This window comes from Vanellus vanellus, assembly GCF_965231255.1.
Source record: "Vanellus vanellus genome assembly, chromosome: 6".
NCBI lineage: Eukaryota > Metazoa > Chordata > Aves > Charadriiformes > Charadriidae > Vanellus > Vanellus vanellus.
This window is the reverse complement of record NC_138911.1, coordinates 33592312-33606081: the sequence shown is the minus strand read 5'-3', so window position 1 is coordinate 33606081 and position 13770 is coordinate 33592312. Positions and strand designations below refer to the sequence as shown.

The window sequence follows — 13770 nt, the reverse complement described above, 5'->3', positions numbered from 1 at the left end:
GATGAGTTGCTGTTTTCTGTGGACAAAACCTACTCCCTTCTCTGTTGTTTGTATTAGTGTATCTTGTTCTTCCCCAGTCTGCAATGGAGGGGAGGAGCAGTACCGCAGAGAGACCCTGGCCATTCGTGGATACTGCCCTATGACATGTGCATGTGTATCAGTAGTCCTTAGTCATCCCTGTTGTCTCTGAGCTGCTTTTGAGTCCAGAGATCCTACTGAGCTGTATGTGCTCTGAGGCAAGCCCTAAAGGACAGCTTCCACTTCAGGAACATAAAAAGATGAGACAAAGTGCTTCGCAATGACAGCAGTTAAGCACTGGTGCAGGGCCCCAGAGAAGTGAAATCTCCATCCTTGGAGATTTCAAAACTGGACCAGACAAGATCCTGAACAAAGTGACCTAACCTGAAGCTAGTCTGCTTTGAGCAGGAGATTGGACCAGGTGATACCTAGAGGTGCTTTCTAAGCTGAATTACTCCATGGTGTTACTCTAATCTGGGGAAAGGGATACGGTAAAGCAGGGTGATGGTGGAAGTCAGTCCAGGTGTCATGGGGAGCATGTTTGAAAATATCGTGGTAAACTATGGCTATTAAGATTTTAACTTCTGAACTGAATCATCCTTGCAAGGCTTTGTAGACTTAAGACATTCAATCTATATCCATCTGTTCTGCCCGTTGTGTTTCATGTTTGGGACTGTCCTCTGCTCCCTCCTGGCAAACAGGCCTTGGGTCTGCTCACTGGGAGGGCAGATTTTCTGGCAGCACTCAACAAAGCATCTCCTCATCCTCATGCAGGAACACCAAGCGGACAGCAGAGGTGTGGATGGATGAATACAAGCAGTACTACTATGAGGCCCGGCCATCTGCCATTGGGAAGTCGTTTGGAAGGTAAGCTGCCCTCAAACCTCAGTAGGAGGGCTCTGGTAAGTCCCTTGCTAGCAAGAAGTAGTTTTTGGATCTTCTCTTGAGCTAAGTGTGGGAAACAGAGTTGCTCTGAATAGCTGGCTTGCCAGGGAGGTTGCAGCTTGAGTGTCTGGCTAACAAGGCTTGCTTCTAGTTCACTTTATTTTTCCCTCGGTAACCCTGCATAAATCGTTTGTTAGCAGAAGGCCAAAGGGATCTGTAATGAAATTAAAAGGCTAGACTTTTAAAGTGGATAGATAAGAATATTTTCTAACACAGCATGCAGCTGCTCTGGAAATGTGAGCTATGCAGTTACTAGAGCTTGATCCAAAGTTCCTGTGCGGATGCAGAATCCCGGGGCAAGCACAGCTAGCTGAGACTTGGGGCAGGTTGCACTTGGTGCACTCCCCTCTTTTCTGATGAGTGAATGGGTGGTTTGCCTGCTTGGTAGGGCAGGAGAGAGCCAATGGTGAGATATCTCATTTAGAAACCCAGTCTGGTTATGACTCGTCTCCAGCACCTGCTGAGCCCACTTCTGTGCTCCTTACAGCACCTTTGCTAAAGCTGTCTCCAGGCCACGTGGGATTTGGTGTTGTAGGCTTAAGCATTCTTTGTGACCCAGAAGTCAGTGATGGACACCAAAACCTGGGATGAGGGGAGAGCTTGCTTTCCTTGCTGACAAACCCCTGTAACTCCCAAATAAATGTAAAAAGTCCCAGGAGTGGTGTTTATCTGTGGGTTATGGGGGACATGGTGGGTTTAGGGACATGGTTTAGTGGTGGGCTTGTCAGTGTTAGGTTAATGATTGGACTAGATGATCTTACAGGTCTTTTCCAATCTAGGAGATTCTGTGATTCTGTTATATCTGCAGGTTATATCTGCCTGTGAACAAGTGACTATTGTATCAACTTAAATCTGTGTCTAGCTACATGCTATGGGTAATGACGCATGTCCTTCTAACTTGATGACAAGCAGGTTTGGTCTGACCCACACACACTTTTTTGTTCTACATTGTGCTTTATTATCATGATGCATTACATATTTTTTTACAAATAGCTTTGCCTACCTAATTATCTGTCTTTGAGCTGACTGCAGCAGCTGGGCTGAGGCCAAATAGCAAGTAACCCTGCTGCTTGTGAAGGAAACCGGACTATTGCATGTTGGACGTGGATATATAGCTAATGTGTTTTAGGGCCAAAGCCTGCAGTTCTTGTTCACACAGACTGCCTGGTGGCTTTACTGGCAGCATTGGCTGAACAAGAGCTGGAGTGAAGCTGCAGGATTTGATTTCAGACAATTTCTTGACCTGTAGTAACAGCACTGTGAACCTGCATTAAATCTAGATTTTGGAATGAAAATGCCTCTGACACTGTCACTGTCAACTGGGTATAAAATGAACCTTCCTTCCCCACAATTTTGATGTGAATATAGGTTCTAAGTACATTCTCCTGAGGTATGAGCAGTACAATGGCTTCTTTGGGCCAAGGATGGCAAGGAGCATGGGTACAGTTGAAAGTCCTTCCCAACAGCCAAATGTAGTGGTATAGCTTGAAGAGCAGAGTCCCTAGTGTCACTGCTCAGTAGGACTGCTTCTGGGAAGTACTTTTCTTCAGCCAGCTAAAGCCATGCAAATCAGTAGGAGGACTGCTACAGCAGACAGTTATGGGAATACTGAGCTAATTTCCCCTTATACTCCTCCTCTTTCCCCAAAGTGCCTAAGAACAAATAATTATGCTCTTTAGGTCTGAAACCCAACCTGAGCCTAGAGCTGCTGCTGTGTTCCCTCACCTCTAGCACACACAGATTAACTGTTTGTATATACCTGAGCACCAACATTTTCTAGACCTTTTCAGGAGGTGATGATTGTGCAAGTTTCGTGGTATGCCTCTACAGGGGCATCCAGAGGCAGAAACACTTTTGTGGTCCTGCAGTAAATAGTTTTTCTGCAATTTATTATTTAACACTGTAGGACCTGGGTCCTTCCATCATTCTGAGCCAAAGGAAGTACAAGAATTGCTCTCTGAAGGTGTTTATGTCTTCCTTTTCTATTTCCTGCCACTCGCCTCTCTCCTCCTTTTCACCTCAGGTCACTGCTAGTGCTCTGAACCCAGCAGCAACTAGGTGGGAGAAAGAGCAAGGGGGAAGAGTCATATAGTCTCCCTCAAACCTCCTGGTCGATCTTCATTGTTCCCCTCCTTCCTGTTCACTATCTTATCCTCAAAAAACTGCCTGTGTTTCCAGTGTTACAGACCGAGTGGAGCAGCGACGCAAACTGAACTGTAAATCCTTTCAGTGGTATCTGGAGAATGTCTACCCGGAGCTCAAGTGAGTCAGTTCTCTGCTTGGAGAAAACTCTGAAGGATTTGGGAGGTGGGTCACAATGAGAAGCTGAGCCTTGACGGCAGTGGGCAAAAGTTAGACTTATGCTTGGAAAAGGTTTTCCTCTGTTCTTCTTTTTGGTGAGAGACCTCCTGTGATTTCCTGGCTTGTATCACCACGACAACTCTGCAAAAAGTTTATTGCTCTCACCTCTGGGAGCCCTCTGCTCTGCTCCATACAGCTGTCCCTCAGAGATGTGCAACAGTGGTGTTTTCGGAGGTGTGGGGTGTAGACAAGTGCCAGAGCATTACATCCCTCCCCATTAAGGCTTCATCTCTGCCTGTTGTATGCTCTGCCTGGAGGTAGTTGAGCCAAGTAGAGCTGGACAGCCCCAGTGCAGAGGTGCAGGTGGTTCAAAGAAAGCCCAGGTGAATGCCTGACCAGCTGTGTCTGTGGCTTCCCCTGCCCCGGCTCAGGATGCAGTAATGCTGTGGCATTGCTCTGCTGGGAGGTGGTCTGGGTAGAGCTGTGTTCTTAGCACTTGCTAGCTAACACACACCCTGACAACACACTTTTAATCTCAGTCAAGCAAAGTCTGTAGCTAGCATGGGTCGAGGCTAATACGTCCACGTGTAGCCTGGTCTTGACAGATCTTTCCTGTCTGGAAGACTCAGAAAAAGGGGGAGACAGAAGCAGAATAAGTCAGTGTGGATGTGGCTTTTTACTGGCAATGGCCTCTTTCAGAAGAGATATCACATTGAACCACTTGGGATGCACCTAAAGCACTTTATGCCTTCTGAAACAAAAGGGTACCATCTCTTTGACCAAGTTCTCCATTGTCTTTTGCCTCTTCCTGGCATTTCCAGTGGATAGCTAGCATGATATTGTTCATTTTCTGTCAAATAAAGGGGAGTGTGTTTCAGTAAGGGGCCAGTTACACCCTTCTAAGTGCGTGTGTGCTTTAGACATTTCTGTGTATGAAGTGCCAGGTAACTGTCATTTTACTTTAAGGGTTCCTGAAAAGGAGCTGATTCCAGGAATAATTAAACAAGGAGGAAACTGCCTGGAGTCTCGGGCACAGGACACCACAGGGAATACATTGGCTGGCATGGGAATCTGTAAAGGAACAGTGAACAATCCACCTGTCACTCAGGTAAGGCAGTCTTCAGTTTGGTGCTTTGCTCCTGCTTCTGCCCTTTTTAGTCCTGGTGAATGAAAAGGCATCTCTGACCTTGGTGGGTTTGTACAGAGGTAAATGAAGGAAGAAGTTGGCCCTAATAATGATTTTAATAGTAAGCAGAAAAAGAAGCTGTGCCCATCTCTTAGAGCTCTGTTGGCTCAACAGACCCAGCAGTCAGGCATAGAGTGGGAAGATTTTCATCATTCAAATGCAACAGGTAGTGCTTGAGTGCTCAGGGGTGTGACTAGTCTGTGCAGGAGGGATATGGCCAGGGTTTGAGTCATGTAGCTGTTCCCACTCAGACCGTTGCTTGGGTGTGCGCTGCTTCATTGTCCAGCCCATGAGAACTGGTCCTGGGCTGTGCTTGACTAGTACCCTGGCTTGGGGTTAAGAGATTTTCCCAGGATCAGAAATGTTCCTTGGTCTGCCAGTTCAACTGTAGCTGCAGATGGCTTGAATTGTGCTGTTTTAGAGATGTGTTTCAGTATAAAACCCAAATAGAGTTTAAATAGCCAAGACCCAGCTGCAGTAATTTGGTGCAGCTCTCCTAACTGCAGTGGAGCTGTGCTGGTTTATACTAGCTGTGGATCTGCACTCAGCCTCTTCTTTTGGTGACCAAAAGCAGCAAGGAAACAGTTTGAGAAAGTTAAGGGTCTCAGTAAGATATTTTATGCCAGAAAATACATATTCACATCTGTTAACTGTTGGAAACCAGTTTGCAGCCAGCATTCAACATGCCATTTAATCTGACTCATTGTTCCATGTCATTACTGTTTGAAATCTCTGAAACTTACTGCATTTTGTATTTCTTCCTTGGGGAAAGTATGATAATAATAGTTGGTTGGGTTGGGTATCCATCTAGTGAGAGGAGGGAAAAATGAAGTGGCTTGTGCTTTATGTGTGCTGGTGATATATGTTAGCCCGTGGATATGCTTGCATGCGTTTTGCTTCACTTGACAATCTATAGGTCTCAGATACCTGTTACAGAACATATCTGCTATGTAAAATATACAGAAGCAGCTGCGCGTCATGTAAATCAGGAATCGGGGTTCTCCCTGCTTTGTAGGCCTAAATCTGTAAAGCTGCAGAGCAGGGAGTTACGTGGGATCCGAGGTTAATCAGACAGCTCAGATGGTCAGGGGAGACAGCTTCAGGCTTTGAAACAGTCATGATGCAGCAAGCCTGAGCATAAACTTCTGATCAGGTGAAGACTGCTGCCATAGTCTTCCCAGGGAGCCTGTGGTAAGAGTTGAAAAAAGGATACAAGTTTTTGAAATACCTGGTTGAAAAAACTCTTTCTCCCCCATCTGATCACCATTATGATCCTAATGGAACCTTTCTTTTTCTTATGCCGAAGGAGTGGGTATTCAGTGACCCTCTAATTAGACAGCAGGACAAGTGTCTTTCTATTACCTCCTTCTCTACTGGCTCTCAAGTCACACTGGAAGCCTGTAATCAAAAAGACGGCAGACAGGTAGGTAACTGCACACATGTTTTTAATCCTTCCATTGCCACATACCAGTGTTCCTACATCAGTGCAGCCTGCAGGGGCAAAATTAGTCCTGTCAAAGTATATGAAGGTCCCTTCCATCTTCTGCACCTCCCTCTCTGGTGTGTTTCATGAGCTCAGATGTATGAGATTGCACACAACCAAAGCGGGGAGCACAGACCACACTAGAGTGTGTGTGTCTGCTCTGCCTGGGCCCTCGGCAGCATGGTTAGCTGCAGCTCAATAGCACCCCGACCTCGCTCCTTGGATACGTTTATGTTCAGCCGGATCGGTGCGTGGATGGAGCACAGCATCAGAGAGGGGTAGATACGCAGCGAATGCCTTGAGATACCCAAGAGAAGGGTGGTGTGCGCTATCATTTGTTAACTTATTTAAAAGTGAGAGATCTGTGTTCTTTGTGGTGTCTTTGGACATGCGAACAGACTTTTAAAACTGAGTGTGTGGAACTCATTTGAGAAATACTGACTGACATAAAGCACCGTATGTTCCACCCAAACTGCTCCCTGAGGAAAAATACACAGCAGCAGTGTTCCCAACAAAATGCAGCGCTGTGACTCGTGTGCCGTTTCCAAGATGTGCATCCCTGATCTGTCAGGACACATAAGTCATTTTGCCTTACAGCACAAGGTAAGAGATGGCCTCTGCAATGGCCAGGGTGCCCTCACAGAGGTGGGATGTGCCCTTTTATCAGAACTTGGCAAAACACAAAAGGTGACAACGCAGTACTGGCAGACAGTGGACTGGTCTTGTCTCATCCCTAGTTCCTGTGCTTCTCTCTACACCAAGACAGAACACATTTTCTGTCATCTGTGGCTGTGCTGGCTCTATTCTTTTGATAGCCCAAAAGTAGGAGACAGCTCAGTTTGCTACCAGGCCTCAGCAGCATCCTCTTTTGTCAGTACTTTTTAATGTTATGTGAATCTCTGAATTTAGTTCTTCCCGAAAGAAAGCACTGAAATCCAGTCTTGCCCATTTATGGAAAACCTGTGTAGACTTTCCTCTGGAGGGTTGGTTGATGCAGAAATGTCTGGAAGAGTTGTCACTGTAAATACGTTGGGAAAACTCTGGGTTCGGATTAGCCTTGTAAGAATATCCCAGGTGGGCTGTGCTTGCCTGCTCTTTTTTCTTTCGGTAATCACTCACCCCCTTGCTCTGTAATTAGGTCACTTAGCTTCCCCTTAGGTGCCTTGCAGCATTTTCCTCCCTGGCAGCAGAGAGGACTTTAGCAGCTGCCAAAATCAGCTGTCTTTCCCCGCCTCCCCTGTCATGGAAGGACAAGGGTCCCCTGAAGGGGGGTGGAGAGCAAGCCCTATTAGTCAGAAAAGAGATTAATCCAGCCTAACACAAGCAGGCTCATTCTGCTGCTGGAATAGGATTTATTGAGCCTTGATGCGTTGATTATATACAGGCTCATTATAAAGACGTGCACACACACTTAAGGATGTGAGCTGTTGTTTTCCATTACCTTATGGGAACAAACTGCATTTAAAGCAAGGACTTGACCTAGCAAATGATTTAGCCAACTGACTGTAAGCAAGGATTTCGTTTAAGCATTTCATATTAGTAGAGACTGATTTGAATCCCAGCTGCCATTCCAAACCACCTTGCAGCTGAAGGGATGAGGTGGGGATGAGGTTGGAGAAGGGTATTCGAATTTTTAATCTAATTTGGGTTGAAATGCTCTGAAATGTTGGGGAGTTTTGGAAGTCCCAAACTCCCGTTTCAGATTTCTACTTATAAAGCCAGTTCTACTTGCAATGCTCAAGCTTGTTGTGTTCTTGGGGAGTGTCGTTATGGTTCCTTCCTTCCATAAACACAACAGTAGTTGTTAATATTGACATTGAATTTGAATCAGCTCGAAGTCAGATATCTTTGCAAACTATCCCATTCTCTCTCCTTCATCTCTTTTCTAGAGGGGTCACCTGCATCTAATGCAACCTTTTCTGTTTATTTTGGGAACTGACTCTTTCTCTGCCAAGTCCCAGTTAGAAAGTGCAAAGTGAAGCTAACAACTTTTATGGGGTTCATCTGAAGGTGTATATCTGGGCTGACAAGGCAGGTTTCTGGCAACAGAGAGCCAAGACAGAGAGGGAGTCTGGTTCTTCCTGGGCTGGCAGCTTGCAAAACCCCCTGCCTAGGATGTCCCGCAAGCCTAGCTCCTGATATTTGGGATGTTAAGTTTCAAGGAGACAGCCACTACTGTCGTAACTTTAAAGTGCAAAAATGAAATAACAGAGCTGGAAGGGAATGAACTCCCTCTGTTGCCCTACAACTTGCCTGTGTCCCCATGGGTGAGAGTGTGGCCCAAACACTCTTGGTATTTTCAAACTACACGTGAGTGTAGCCACTCCTCAGTTCAAGTGGGCTTCTCAGAAAGTCAGAGGAGCTGAGCGGGGGTGGAGGAAGGGAAGTTGAGCTACTTCAGAGATGGATGTGGCAAGCAAGAGCCTCAAATAGGTGGTCTGAGTGGAAGGGATTGAGCCTGGGCAACGTGCATCACACATACAATATCTTAACAGGAGACAGTGGCATGATGAAAGCCCAGCTCTGAACATCTCTGGTGTCACTGTCATCAGAAGTCTATGGTGGACGATGTTTGGACTTTTCTGGATCTAGACTTCATGTCTATGTCTGAGTGATGCAAAAGCAAGACTTCTGACAAAAGATAGTATCATAGAATCATGGAATGGTTTAAGTTGGAAGGGACCTTGAAGATCATCGAGTTCCAACCCCCCTGCCGTAGTCAGGGACACCTCCCACTAGACCAGGTTTCCCAAGGCGACATCCAGCCTGGCCTTGAACACCTCCAGGGATGGGACCTCGACAACTTCTCTGGGCAACCTGTTCCAGTGCCTTACCACCCTCCCAGTGAAAAATTTCTTCCTAATGTTTAATCTAAATCTACCTTCTTCCAGTTTAAAGCCATTCCCACTCGTCCTATCACTACATGCCCTTGTAAAAAGTCCCTCCCCATCTTTCCTGTAGGCCCCCTTTAGGTACTGGAAGGCTGCAATAAGATCTCCCCGGAGCCTTCTCTTCTCCAGGCTGAACAGCCCCAGCTCTCTCAGCCTATCCTCATAGGAGAGGTGCTCCAGCCCTCGGATCATCTTCGTGGCCCTCCTCTGGACACACTCCAGCAGGTCCAAGTCCTTCTTATGTTGGGGACTCCAGAGCTGGATGCAGTGCTCCAGGTGGGGTCTCACGAGAGTGGAGTAGAGGAGCAGAATCACCTCCTTTGACCTGCTGGCCATGCTTCTTCTGATGCAGCCCAGGATACGGTTGGCCTTCTGGGCTGCAATCACACATTGCTGGCTCATGTTGAGCTTCTCATCAATCAGCATATCCGGGTCCTTCTCCTCAGGGCTGTTTTCCAGCCATTCCCCACTGAGCCTGTATTTGTGCTTGGGATTGCCCCAACCCAGATGTAAGACCTTGCACTTAGCCTTGTTGAACTTCAAGATGGGGCATGTGATAACCTCATTATTTAGTGTCACCAGAGCAGATTGGTTCAGACCTTATGACAGCACCATGCAGATGGTAAAGTTGCTTTCTGTTTTCAAACATACTGAATCTGTGCTCATGCTACACAGCTGTTGTGCATTAAGCATGACCACAAGGCAGATAATTTCATTGTTCTTTTTGAGTGCTAACAACAGTCCATCTAACATATATGTAATACTCTAGCGGAGGCTTTACAGTATTATAAGCTGTATCTAAAATATAACTTCAAAATAAGTCTAGAACTTTGCAAGTAGGAGGATATGAGACCATGATCAGACTTTAGATGGTTTTTGGTTCTGTCAGACTATTCTCCCTTGGATTGAGAGGAACCAGGAACAAAATCTGTTTGGCACCATGATCCTGTTGATCATTCAACAGCAACAGCTGGCACTGCTAGCAGAAGACCAGCCAAGAGCTATTCTGCATAATCAGAACTAGATTTCAAACCAGATGGATGTTATCCATAATGTTGTTTGGAGAATAGCATTTTTTAGTTGAATGCACAATAAATTATTGCCTTTTGCTTTGATTTTGGCTCTGACTGACGGTGGGAGTGGTGTTTTAATTTGTATTATAGTGAGGACAAATAGAAGGCAAAGTGAGAGTCAGACACTAAAACAAGAGAATGAAAATGAGAAACACTGGTACAGTATTTCCCAGCAGAACAAGCAGCATGCTGAGAAATCCTATTAAACAGCCATATTTCATTAAAATGTGCTGAAGGAATGTGACCCCAGCCTGAAAATGAGGACACTAAGTTTTCTTGTGAGACAAACAGTATTTGAAGTCCTGTGTGGCTTTGGACGTGACTGGGAAATTTTTCCCACCTTGCTTCTCAGTGTATCATATTACCCGAAGTGCGGACAAATGTGACTTTATATAGACTATTGAATAAGAGGAGTGAAAACCTGTCTATTCTGGAAGCGCTGGACTTTTGATTACCCTGAAAAATTACGCTGGTGTAAACACTTTCAGATCTTGTATATATTGGGTAGAAGAGGACTGGCTATTTCTGACTTTTCTCTTAGTAATTGCACATGGAGTGCTTCTATCCAGTCACCTCAAAGTACTCTACAATGATAGATAATAAAGATGGAGAGAGAGCTTTACAAAAGAGTGGGAAAAGTTTTGGTTCACACTGGGGAAGAGGACCAAGACACAATATTTCAAAGAAAATACGGATTCTTATTTTTCCATCTCCACTCCAAGCCTGCTGTGACCCAAAAACTGTATTATCTCCATCTGCACAAGAAAGGGAGACCAAGGAAGATTTTTGAGCCAAAATTTTTCAGATTGTGCAATGCTTGTATCTTCCAAAAGCTTTCCTTCCAAGTACAGGCCAGTCATAATATCTGGGTGTAGGAGAGGAGAGGACTCTCTGTAATGTTTGGCTGCATATGCAGGACATATCTGCTCTGTTTGTTTTTCCTAAAGATGGGCATCGTCACTGTCATTTAAAAGTTAGCTCTCCAGGTTCCCCTTGTGGCCTGTGGAGAAAGCTAGGCCCTCTCAGAAGGTGCTTGTACCTTGGACCCCCAATAAGTGTGTCACTAGGTGACTAGTTTAGACTAAGTTGCCCAGCTGAGGGGTGGGTGACAGTGAGAGACGAGCATCCTATCTCATCTTTCCACCCATTCCTACTGCCCACCCTCCTCAAGGGTCTGAGATACGATGTGTCCCTACAGGATTAGACGGTAGGCTGTCCTTGGTAATCCTGTGGTCTGGCAGTTAGGCGAGGGGGTCTTGCGAAAGGTTCAAGTAAAGTCAGGGGAGTTGCTCTAGTATCTCATGGAGGGCAGCAAAGCACAGTTTCTGCCCAGAAAGGGTAGAATCCATCATTTTTAAAATATCATTTCCATGTAAGATGAGATGAGGAGCCCTACTTTGGCTTTTACTGTCAGTACGCTTTATAATAGCTCCATGCATGGCACCTCCCTGCAGCCCAATTGAGCCTTATATTCAACTCTGTCACCTTTGCAGTGTTTCTCCTCCGCCTTCCCCATCCTTGTCCCACTTTCTGTTGAATATAAGGATCCGGGGTGACTCGAAACGCTGGGCTTTCCAGTGGTGTGATTCACTGAGAAGCTCAAATCTCATAACAGCATACTCCTTTACAGCAGGGTCTTCTGGTGAGCTGTGGGAGAAATGGCTGGCGGGCGTTCCATTGCACATCCACAGAGGAAAGCAAAGGAGGAGGCTGGGAATTCACAAGTACAAAGAGGCAGGGGGATGGTGGAGGGCAAGGAAAAGCTTCCCTTTGCACAGTAGGCGTGCTTTGGAGAAGGTCAAGACGCTCTTCACTGAGGTGTCTGTGACCCTGGGAAGCAGTGGTGGGGAGGCCGCTGTGCAGCTCGGCACAGTGCGCTGCTTTCCAGGGAAAAAGACCTCCTGCTTTCCACTCCATCATTACAGCTGCGGCTTTACGGTATTAACTCTTCCTCAGCTGTTTGCAGGGAGACTTCTGCCAGATGACAGCCAGATAGCTCTGAGACCTGTGCAGGCTTTGGGTTGCAGCAGCTGGTGAGGGTATTGCAGTGCACAGACTGCGTTGTATCTTCCTCTCCGTCATCATTACATTCCTCTGCCCCCTTCCCTATTAAAACCATCTTCTTTCTGCCGCACAAACAGCTCTCCTCTAGCGGTATCCTGTCAGTCAGGGCTAGCAGTGCTGGCAAAGTGATCCTGCCTCTGGTATTTAGTCTTGAAGGAATATGTGATACAGGAGTAACAGATTACTCTGGGCTTTGCAACTGCCCTGCCCACCAAGAAACATAACCAGCACGCAGATTTGGAGGAGAGCTGCCAGCAACATGTGAACATAACTGGATTTCTTAAACCACACAGCATGTGGCAATGTTTGCTGTATTACCCAAGAATTAAAATGTTGGTAAGTTTTGACATTGTCTGGATATTGCAGGAGTTTTTTTATTTCCTTTGCCTATCATTTCTGCAACAGCCTTGAGATCCATCAGTGATGTTAAGCTGTTTCTTCATCAGTCTCATGTGATTTTTTTCTTTCTGTGGATGGATTGCTTTCCATGTAGGGAGGGCTTTCAATGCTTTGCTTTCTATAGATTGGAAAGAAGCCATAGAAGGGTTTTAGATTTTGACAGGCATCTGGATGCCTAGAGATGCAAACCAAGGAATGGCAGGGAAATTGTGAATATAATATGCTTTTGAAAATGCCACTGGTTGCTGATTTTTGTGTTGTTTGCCTTCTAGATACTTCTGAATATCTAGCCGTGTAATTCAGCTAAACTCAAACTCCAGGTATCGTTAATACAGGAAACCAGTGCTTTGAAGATGCTGCCCATACCCAGATTTTCAGTGTCCCTAGTTGTTGGAGATTCCTTGTGGTTTATGCTCAACCTTTCTTCTCCAGCTTGGAGGCACAGTTCCGTGGTGAAATGGAAGTAACAGCATGTTTCTCCTCTGTCTCCTCACAGAAGTGGAAGATGAAAGGCAGTTTCATTCAACACTTTGTCAGCGGTCTCTGCCTGGAAAACCAGACTGGGAGAGTGGTGACCAACCCTTGCCAAGCAGATGTACCTGGCCAACAGTGGGAGCTGCTACAAGCAACATGATGGTAGCACAGAGATCTCCTTGTTTCTTTGTGCATGAGACTTCGGGAACAGAAGGGGATCGGGAAGGGAGGAATGGTTTTGTATGTCTGACCCTAAATGTTTTCATTGTGCCCATCTGCAAGCCACCATTTCAGCTGAGCACTTGGTGTTTTTGAGCTTTTCAGAAAAGAAGCTGGGGGTGAGAGAGGGATGAGGAGAATTGTTGAAATCTTCCCATCTGCTGTAAGTTCTCCTTTGTAGCTGATGTCTGTGCACAGCTGCAACCAGAGAGGGAGAAGGACCCAGCCCAATACATGGAGTGACTAGAACTGCCTTGCAGCTCTCCCCCACCCGTTCCTTTCTCTGCGTCTAGAGTCCATGACCTTCAGTCCAACAGCTTAAATGATGCTTATAGAAACATTGGTAGCTCTTTGGCTTCCCTGGCTTTTCGCTCTAACATCATGCATCATTTATGCATGCGTGTGTCTCAGTGAGAACTGCCCAGAAGAAGAATCATCATGATGAGTGGAGGGGCTGGAAAGGAACTAGCAGACCCTGGGGGCAGGTTTGTAACCTCTTTGTGGTGGCCCCATTCCTTCCGCTGCCCGCAGCAGCTGCCCTACAGTCAAATGGGCTGAGGTTGGGAAATAGGGCATGATGCTGACAAGCATCATGCCCTTTTCCATGAGCTGGAAAAGGGACAGTCTGTTTTAGCAGCATAACCAGGGATTGTTTTGAAGACTATTCCCTGTTGAATTCTTGTTTCCAGTTTTTTACGGGTGGAAGGCCAGCTCCGC

General features: G+C 46.1%; 1 protein-coding gene across 1 annotated transcript in view; it reads left to right on the top strand.

The window, feature by feature from the left end:
• GALNT16 (polypeptide N-acetylgalactosaminyltransferase 16) overlaps nucleotides 1-12994 on the top strand; it is a gene marked incomplete at both ends in the record, with an annotated part of 75427 nt that extends 62433 nt beyond the window's left edge. Inside the window, 5 exons of the mRNA XM_082484832.1 lie at nucleotides 793-885; nucleotides 3142-3225; nucleotides 4231-4372; nucleotides 5757-5873; nucleotides 12857-12994. Of these exons, the coding sequence (XP_082340958.1) occupies nucleotides 793-885; nucleotides 3142-3225; nucleotides 4231-4372; nucleotides 5757-5873; nucleotides 12857-12994 (574 nt within the window). The remainder of the gene's footprint in view (nucleotides 1-792; nucleotides 886-3141; nucleotides 3226-4230; nucleotides 4373-5756; nucleotides 5874-12856) is intronic.
• Nucleotides 12995-13770: the final 776 nt, after the last annotated feature.